General features: G+C 37.7%; 2 protein-coding genes across 2 annotated transcripts; both read right to left on the reverse strand.

The window, feature by feature from the left end:
- Nucleotides 1–2318: 2318 nt before the first annotated feature.
- LOC118739896 lies at nucleotides 2319–2982 on the reverse strand. Its single transcript, XM_036471392.1, has 2 exons — nucleotides 2761–2982; nucleotides 2319–2704 (listed from the first exon to the last, which is right to left on the reverse strand). The coding sequence occupies exons 1-2, from the start codon at nucleotides 2869–2871 to the stop codon at nucleotides 2357–2359; spliced, it is 459 nt and encodes a 152-aa protein (XP_036327285.1). The 5' UTR covers nucleotides 2872–2982; the 3' UTR covers nucleotides 2319–2356.
- A 682-nt stretch (nucleotides 2983–3664) lies between these two features.
- On the reverse strand, nucleotides 3665–6375 carry LOC118738953 (zinc finger protein 423-like). The gene is made up of 2 exons (XM_036470010.1): nucleotides 6203–6375; nucleotides 3665–6145 (listed from the first exon to the last, which is right to left on the reverse strand). Exons 1-2 carry the CDS (start codon nucleotides 6311–6313, stop codon nucleotides 4454–4456), a joined length of 1803 nt encoding a protein of 600 aa, XP_036325903.1. The 5' UTR covers nucleotides 6314–6375; the 3' UTR covers nucleotides 3665–4453.
- Between the last annotated feature and the right edge of the window lie 1581 nt (nucleotides 6376–7956).

The following is a 7956-nucleotide window of genomic DNA, read 5'->3' on the forward strand; positions in this document are numbered from 1 at the left end:
GGCGCAGATAAGGTATTTTGGAGGGAACTCAACCTGTTGGAAGAAAAGGATTGTTATCGTTTCGTTAGGTTATTGCATTTTACTCACATTATCACCAATTATAAAGTTTATTACACTAGACAATTGTGTGCCTAGTACTCTTTCCTTGGGATTAAATAGTTTGGAATACTTATTCTTACACAAACTGCACGTATCCATTCTGGTTATTTTCCTGAAGCCGACTTTAATAAAAAATCGTGGTTCACGTCTCTTCTTCATGTTCCACGGACAGCATTGGGAGCGGTGAGGTCAGTGCACGGACTCCACCACTTTATTGGTAGATCTACCTGTGTTGCCAGAAAATTTACCAAATTCCTCAAAAACAAATGAAAAATCCTCAAAATCCGAACAAATTAGTCAAAATTTTCTTATTACAGATATAAGTATAGTGCATAATATTTACAGGTACTTAGTATAAAAATTAATTACATTCTCCAATTCAATTGGTACATTTGTTCGGTTCAAACGAAGTATCACCTTTATTTTCTCCTCTTATCCACACAAAACCGGTTTTAGGCTGACTGAGCAGTCCAGTGTGCGGAGGCCCAATAACAAGAAGGCACAACTCGTTATAATTGTGGCGAAAGTGCGCAACAGAGGCGTGCCTTCTCTTTTCATCCAATCAAAAACCGCACTAGGGCAAAAGAGAAGGCACGCCCCAGTTGCGCACTTTCGCTACAATTATAACGAGTTGTTCCTTCTTGTTATCTATGTTCTTTGATTAGACAGGCAAACGGGTTGTTTGGTCAGCAAAAATGTATGGGATAAAAATTGCATTAACTAAGAATTTCGAGTAAAGGATTGTACGCACACATGCAGATATGTGCATGCACTGCACGACAAAGGAGACGGACGTCGTGGAGCTAAAATTTAATTAATACCCTGAAGACGATCTCCGGAGGAGATTGAAATATATTGGGAAATAATGTATTTTCATGTGTTTTAATTCCATTAACACCCTGACCTCAAGCCGGCATTAAAAAGGATTATTTTATTAAAATCAACACATTGTTTTTTTTTTTTTATTCACAACTGCATATCGAGAATTTAATCTACCACAAACTCAGCTTTGACTCATATAGTGCAAGAAATGTCCACCAAAATATTTTTTACTTAGAAAATTGAACTAACTTCACCACTCACGACACCAGCATGCTGGTACAATCATAAAATTTTCAAATAGTTTTTGAAGTCACACGAGCAGCTGGTACAATCACACCACAAGAACATACACGGTCAATCGACTTGATGGGCTATTTAACAAATTAGGGCCGTAACCTTATCTATTTTAAACGATAGTTAAATCGTTAATAGATAAGTCAACAGCCTAACACTTTTAGATTATGTATGTATAAAAACGTAAGGAACCTATAATACGTATATGTATTTCTTAGTTTAAAAATTCATCTCTATCATAAATGAAAAACACTGAGATAAAATTAAGCATATACAACTTTTTCATGCCAAGTATGAATAAATTCTCCAAAGGGTCAAAAAAAGGGCTAGGGGCAATTTTAAATTTATGTGGCCAAAAAAACTATGTGGTAGCTAAGGCCCGGTTATTCAATGTCTGGTTATCACTACCACTACACTATCGACGATTTCGACATCATGCATGTAACATGTGATCGATAAAGCAGTAGTTGTGCTTAACCGGAGCTTCTACCTCCGATTTGTGCTAATCAGACATTGAACAACCGGCCCTAAATCTAGCCACCAAACGGCTAAAACGGCAACACTGCTCGCGAATTGCGCAAGGTCAGAGCAAAGTAACGAGTGCGCGAGGGGCTAAAATGAGGTGACTCCGAACCCTGAAGACAAGGTTCTCTCTCGCACCGCTCCTTAGACTACTAAGTGTTGCTTCTTTGCAAATTTACTTGGAAAAAGTGTACCTTTGCTGTGAAATGAAGTACAAGCTTTTATGCAATATGTTTATTTGTATATGCATATGAAGCACATTTAACTGCTGAAAACATAAATATTTTTTAAATTGGATGTTTACATAAATCTTATAGTAGTTTTATTTTAATTTTGAGTCCTTTTGCAGTTTTTATATAGCTAAATAGCACATAAATTACGTAATTCACGTATACGTATTAATATTCTGTTTAAAATGCCAGATTTCCTGCAAATACATTAGAATTTACAAAAGGAATTTCCAACTAATTGCCTACTTTGTGTACTTTTCTACTACCATTTTCGCAACAAGGGATTGCATTCTCCCCCTTTCTCTGTCCTTCGTAAATTCAACCTTTTGTATGGGAATCTCAAACCGCGGCTGTCAATAATTATCTAACCTTGTATTATTGAATCATGATTATTTCCGATTGCGATTTCCGAAAAGTGACAGAAATTTGTATAAGTTAGCTTTTTTTGTTGTCAGCTCAGAGTGCGTACAATGAAACGTCGAAGCGTCATCCGGTTTGGATGCATCTTGGTTTTGTGGCCTGTCAACTTCTTCATCCGCTTTCTCTTTACTTTGGTCTTCCCATTCTTCTTCATTGTTTTCATCCTGCTCGTTGTGCGAAGAGCCACTTTTTGATCGGCCTTTCTTAAAATTTCTAGTGGTGGTCAAGCATTTTGAGAGATGTTTTACAACAATTTCTGTGCTTATCAGACCCACCGAACATTCGGTGCAGATTAGGTATTTTGGAGGGAAATCAACCTGTTGCAAGAAAAAGGTTTGATATTATTCCCATCACGTTTATGCATTTTACTCACCTCATCACCAATTATAAAATTTATTGCACTCGACAATTGCGTGCCTAGTACTCTTTCATTAGGATTATAGAGCTTGGAATACTTTTTCTTACACAAACTGCACGTATCCATTTTGTTAATTTTGCTACCTCAATCAAGGCGTATCAACTACAGGTGATAGCGATAGGAGCCATGCTTCTTCTTACTGCCATACCTAAACAAAAGCGTCAGCGCTAGGAATGTTCGATATCGTATCGATTATTCTGAATATCGATATTTCATGGCACTATAATCGATTTTTTGAATCGATATTCCAAGTCGATATATCGAAGACATCGATACTTTGTCCGCAATATCGATATTTAAGTTGAAATTTATTTTTAATCTACAAAAAAGTGTATAGGAAAAATACTAAAGTAGGTTTAATCAGCAGCTTGTGTGATTTATTTAGCTCTTAAGTTTGACAAACCGCTTGCGTCGACCGGCATGCCGTTTTAATCCTCAGTAAATATACAAGATGGAAATAACACAATTAGGTGAGTTGACAGGCAGGTCTAATATTCTATTCAATTGGGAGTAGGATTTTCAACATCCATTTTTCCGATATCGATATTGTTCAGCCCAATATATCGCCATATCGATTTTACATGCAATGAATTAAATCGATTCATGATATTGATACATTCTTAAATATCGAACATTCCTAGTCAGCGTTGTCTGGCTGTCAAAAAATTCTCATGCCCATACGATTTGTATTGTTACGATTATCCTTGAAACCTCGTCCGGATTTTCCAAATCCTCGTCAACGCTGAGCGGTTCGAAAATCCGATTTTGACCGGACGTTAGGTATTGAAGTTGGCTGCAGAAAACGGCGAAACTGTCATTTTCGTGTTACACACAAACAAACCTATGCTTATTGTTGGTCAAGGATAAATTCGCCTTGTTGTTGGTGTTATTTCTGCATTTGGCGTAGCGTTGACGCTTTAGGTATGTCACTTCGGCGATAACGCTAGACGTCCGAAATCGCTGCTGGGGTAATGGTCCCCGGTCGGAGTGGGTGCTCCGAGTCAATCCGGTAACGTAGAACCGACCATCTTGGGATTGAAGAGACTGATGCTTTGGCTTGATGCATTTCTGAAAGCACCCATTAATAATGTTTTTGACACAAGTTCAAACCAACGGTGAATTTTATTTTTGTACGATAGCTACAACCTGTATCATGGTTGGCCGTTAACAGCTAACAATTGTGTACAAAAGAATTTCTCTGTGTGAACGCGAAGGGCAATAACAAAAGAGAAATTGCCGAAAATGGGCAACAAAAGCTTCTCTGTGTGAACCCAGTCTTGCAAGTAGTTACCAGTTTTATTTTTTAATCAAATCGGTAATTTTGGCTGCTTAACTTTATAATTCCAAACAGTTATTACTTTGTACAATGTGCAAGAATCAGCGTGTAAATGGCTGTCCTTCTTACTGGAAAATTGTTACAAGTAAAAACATGCAACTTTCCCACAAAATGTCACATTCCTTGCATAGGGGGTAAAGCTATTTAGACTGGGGAGGTCTTTATTCTTTTCGCAAAACGTATAAATCAAAAAGGACTACTAAATAAATATTAAAATTGAAAAGTAATGTGCTAAAAGCTAACCTATAATGGCTACAAAATAAAAGTTTTAGAAAGTTCGTCTAAAAAGTATCTCAACTACTTCTACCTTATTTAACTCATTAATTCTGGATGTTTCTCTTTCATATGTTGTTGCATTTTCGAGCGTTTTTGAAACCGTTTCGGACAGCTGGGGTATTGACATTCTAGCTTGGTGTTCAGACACTTCTCACTAAACAGATGAGCCTCATACTTTTCCACGGCACGAAATTTTGCATCACAATTGGGGCAACTTTTTATTTGATCGCCACCATGCTGTTTATCCATATGGTCGCGTAACTTATCTACCGACGAATATGGTTTGCCGCAGACAACGCAAGTCTCCTTTTGCTGAGACTTCTCGCCATTGAGCCTCTGTATATTTTTCGGCTCTTCTTGACTGGATTCTATATGCTTTAAATGCTTAGATTTCTTTGGTGTTTCTTGAACTCGTCGTTTCTTCGCTGCTGTATCTTGATCTTGCCCGGAACCGGAATATATGGGTTGCGAATCACTCACTGTATTCAAATCGTATTGACAATGTTTATTTGTTACGTGGCTCTGTAGTAAGCTGTAGCGCTCGTATGCAGCTGAACAGTAAATACATTTGTAAATATCGCCATCGATTTCACCATGCTGACTGGCCATGTGTGCTTTATATGTTTTTCTCTTTATGCTTTCGAAGTCGCAAAAAGAACATTGGAATACCCACTCGGCAGAGGAAATTGGACTTGAGCTTAAATGATTAAGTTTCCTCTTTAAGGTCGTTTGAAAAGCATGTTCATGTTGGTTTTGTTGCCCATCAGTGATGCTTTTAATTGAAATATTTCCGTTTTGGTACACTGTATCGTTTTCATTATTCACTTCCTGTTCCCCGTGGCCTTCAGTCTCTTCTGGTTCTTTTTGCGCTACTTTAATGACTGCCAAGTCTTCTTTGTCTCCGGTTGTGTAAGTTTCCAAGTCTGCTGCCGCAACAGACTTGCGTCGTTGCAGTTTTGGTTTGGGCTTATTTTCGTGCTCATATGCAATATGATTTTGTAATGCAAATTGTCGTACATATGTGCTAGGGCAGCGCTTGCACTTATAAATCCGCGAATCTTCAATTTCATGCTTGATTTTCAGGTGTTTTTTGTACATTTTAGGATTTACTGTTTTATATTTACAGTCTGTGCACTCGAATTCATAAGGTGCATTCGGATCATCTGCTGCGTTATTCTCGATAGTAGTGTTAGCCATTGAGATTTCCTTGTCCAGTTGACTCTTGATGGTAGTGCTGCTTAGCACAGCCGAGGTATCAAAGGCAATGGTTTTACGTCGCTGGCTTTTTTGGCGTGGTTTATTGTGATGCACACATGCAATGTGATTTTGTATACCATTGATGCGCTGATATGTTTCTTGGCAATACATGCACTGATAGATTCGCGGATTATCCACCTGATGCTCAATTAGCAAGTGCTTTTTGTACAAGTTTGCTTTGTTTGTTGTCAACTCACAGTGCGCACAATGAAAGGTCCAGACGTCACCCGAATTGGAGGCATTTTGCTTTTTTGAACTGTCCACTTCTTCATTCTCATTCTTTTTTCGTTGGTCTTCCCGCTCATCCGTGCTTTCATCCTGCTCGTTGTGTGAAAAGGCACTATTTAATAGGCGTTTCTTAAAACTTTTGTTGCCGGGCAAGGATTTTAAGAGACGTTCTAAAACGAATTCGGTTTTTATAAGGTCCGCCGAGCACTCAGGGCAGATAAGGAATTTTGGAGGGAACTCAACCTGAGAAAAAAGAAAAGGTTTGTTATCGTTTCCGTCAGGTTATTGCAGTTTACTCACATGATCACCAATTATAAAATTTATTACACTAGACAATTGTGTGCCTAGTACTCTTTCCTTGGGATTAAAGAGTTTGGAATACTTATTTATACACAAACTGCACGAAGACATGCTGGTCCCACTAATTTTCCTAAACTCTAAATTATTAAAAAAAAGCGTGGCTGATGTTTCTTCTTCACCTCAGTATATCCAGTAAAAAAACTGTGGTGAAGTCCTTTATGGGGATAAAGTTTCCAGAGGTGAAATTTTAGGTAGCACACAATTTCTTACACGCATGGTTGCTTTTCAGCACTCATGAAAGAAACTTAAGAAATATTTGAAAAAAAAAGTTCATATAGTACATTAATTTTGAAAGAAATAGCATATAATGTATGTACTCTGGTTAATAATATCAAAAAATGTGTTAGAACCACCGTTTAATGTTATATTTGATACAAATTAATATTGCTGCCCCGAACGCTCTGCGCCTTGCCACTGAATAATAGATTTACTTAAAATTACATCCCTGGTCCTTGTTCTTTCTGTATCGCATCGTGGTGAATTCACATTTCTCAGAAATTTGACAACAAAACAAAACAAAGCGAGTATTTTATTTGCTAATTTTTGCGATTTCTATTGTTTAATGTAAATTTGTCTTTTTAGGATATGTCGAGCCAACAAAGAAGGCGCAGTTGGAAAATTTAGTAATTAGTAATGAAGTAGCAGGCATATTTGGAAAATTATGCCGATAAGCAGGATGGAATTTGGGAAAGTAAGTGCATGGTTGCAGCATATCTATGTATAAAAAGTATTTAATTAAATTGTTTATAGAAATGTTATAAATCGATTTCGTAAATCGATTCATTTACGATGTGCTCCAAACATTTGACGAACTTTTTTTCGCCTTTTCAACGTGCTAAGTAACAAGTTAAGATGACTGCCATCATGGGCCGGTAAGAAACCGCAAGCAAAGGGCAGACAACCTTCCAGGAAGCTGCCTCCTGTCCCCGAGCCGAAGCTGCAGTTCAGCAAGAGCAGGTCAGCAAATTGCTACCCTGATCAAACGTAAACTAAAGCGCTCTGCTGTGATTGCACTCCGTAAATGTGAAAACTTGGTGCATGCTGAGAAATATCAAAAAAGAAAACTCCGTGATGGACGCCGTGAGATGGAGTAACGCTGTGTGGCAAAGAAATGCGGCCAATTCGACGGGCCTGAAAAATCCAAATTAAAACGGTGTGTTCGTCAAATTGAGCAAGGCAACCATTAATATGCTACGTATGCCGAACCCCCTATATGGGGTTATCCAAATCTTAAATCAGTTTGTGAATTGATGTACAAACGTGGAATGGTCAAGCGTGTCCCAATCTCTCCATTTACTATTTGTTCTTGCATTTTCCACACCACTTGTGAGGTATGCTTTTACGCGCGTTACCGATTTTTTTTTAATGTGCTCTGTTGCCCAGGAGGCCTATTTTCACCTTTACAACTTAACTTAAACAGAATTAAAACTAAAGCATGCAATATATAAAGAAAATTAAAAGTTGTCTTACATCTAGTAAACTTAAAAAATTGCACACTAAATTCATTTTTCATTATACAAGAAAATTAAATATCACAATTCAGTTTACAAAATGTGGTCTGTTTGCACCCACAGTAAGTTCCCATGAAGCCTAGCCTAAATTCAGAATTGAAGAAAAAAACGAGCAAATGGGGTCGGAAACTACTAGCCCTAAAAGCATAATGTGGAAAATGTTTGAAGAGCTGCGAAATTGTA

This window comes from Rhagoletis pomonella, unplaced genomic scaffold, assembly GCF_013731165.1.
Source record: "Rhagoletis pomonella isolate Grant_MI unplaced genomic scaffold, Rhpom_1.0 Rhpom_scaffold_00005, whole genome shotgun sequence".
Taxonomy (NCBI): domain Eukaryota; kingdom Metazoa; phylum Arthropoda; class Insecta; order Diptera; family Tephritidae; genus Rhagoletis; species Rhagoletis pomonella.

Excerpts from the sequence above, each read along its gene's own strand:
- LOC118739896 (XM_036471392.1), bottom strand. The coding sequence starts at position 2,871 with ATGGATACGTGCAGTTTGTGTAAGAAAAAGTATTCCAAGCTCTATAAT. Across the intron at positions 2,705-2,760 it reads ATTTTATAATTGGTGATGAG|GTTGATTTCCCTCCAAAATA; the intron begins GTGAGTAAAATG and ends TTCTTGCAACAG.
- LOC118738953 (XM_036470010.1), bottom strand. The coding sequence starts at position 6,313 with ATGTCTTCGTGCAGTTTGTGTATAAATAAGTATTCCAAACTCTTTAAT. Across the intron at positions 6,146-6,202 it reads ATTTTATAATTGGTGATCAT|GTTGAGTTCCCTCCAAAATT; the intron begins GTGAGTAAACTG and ends CTTTTTTCTCAG.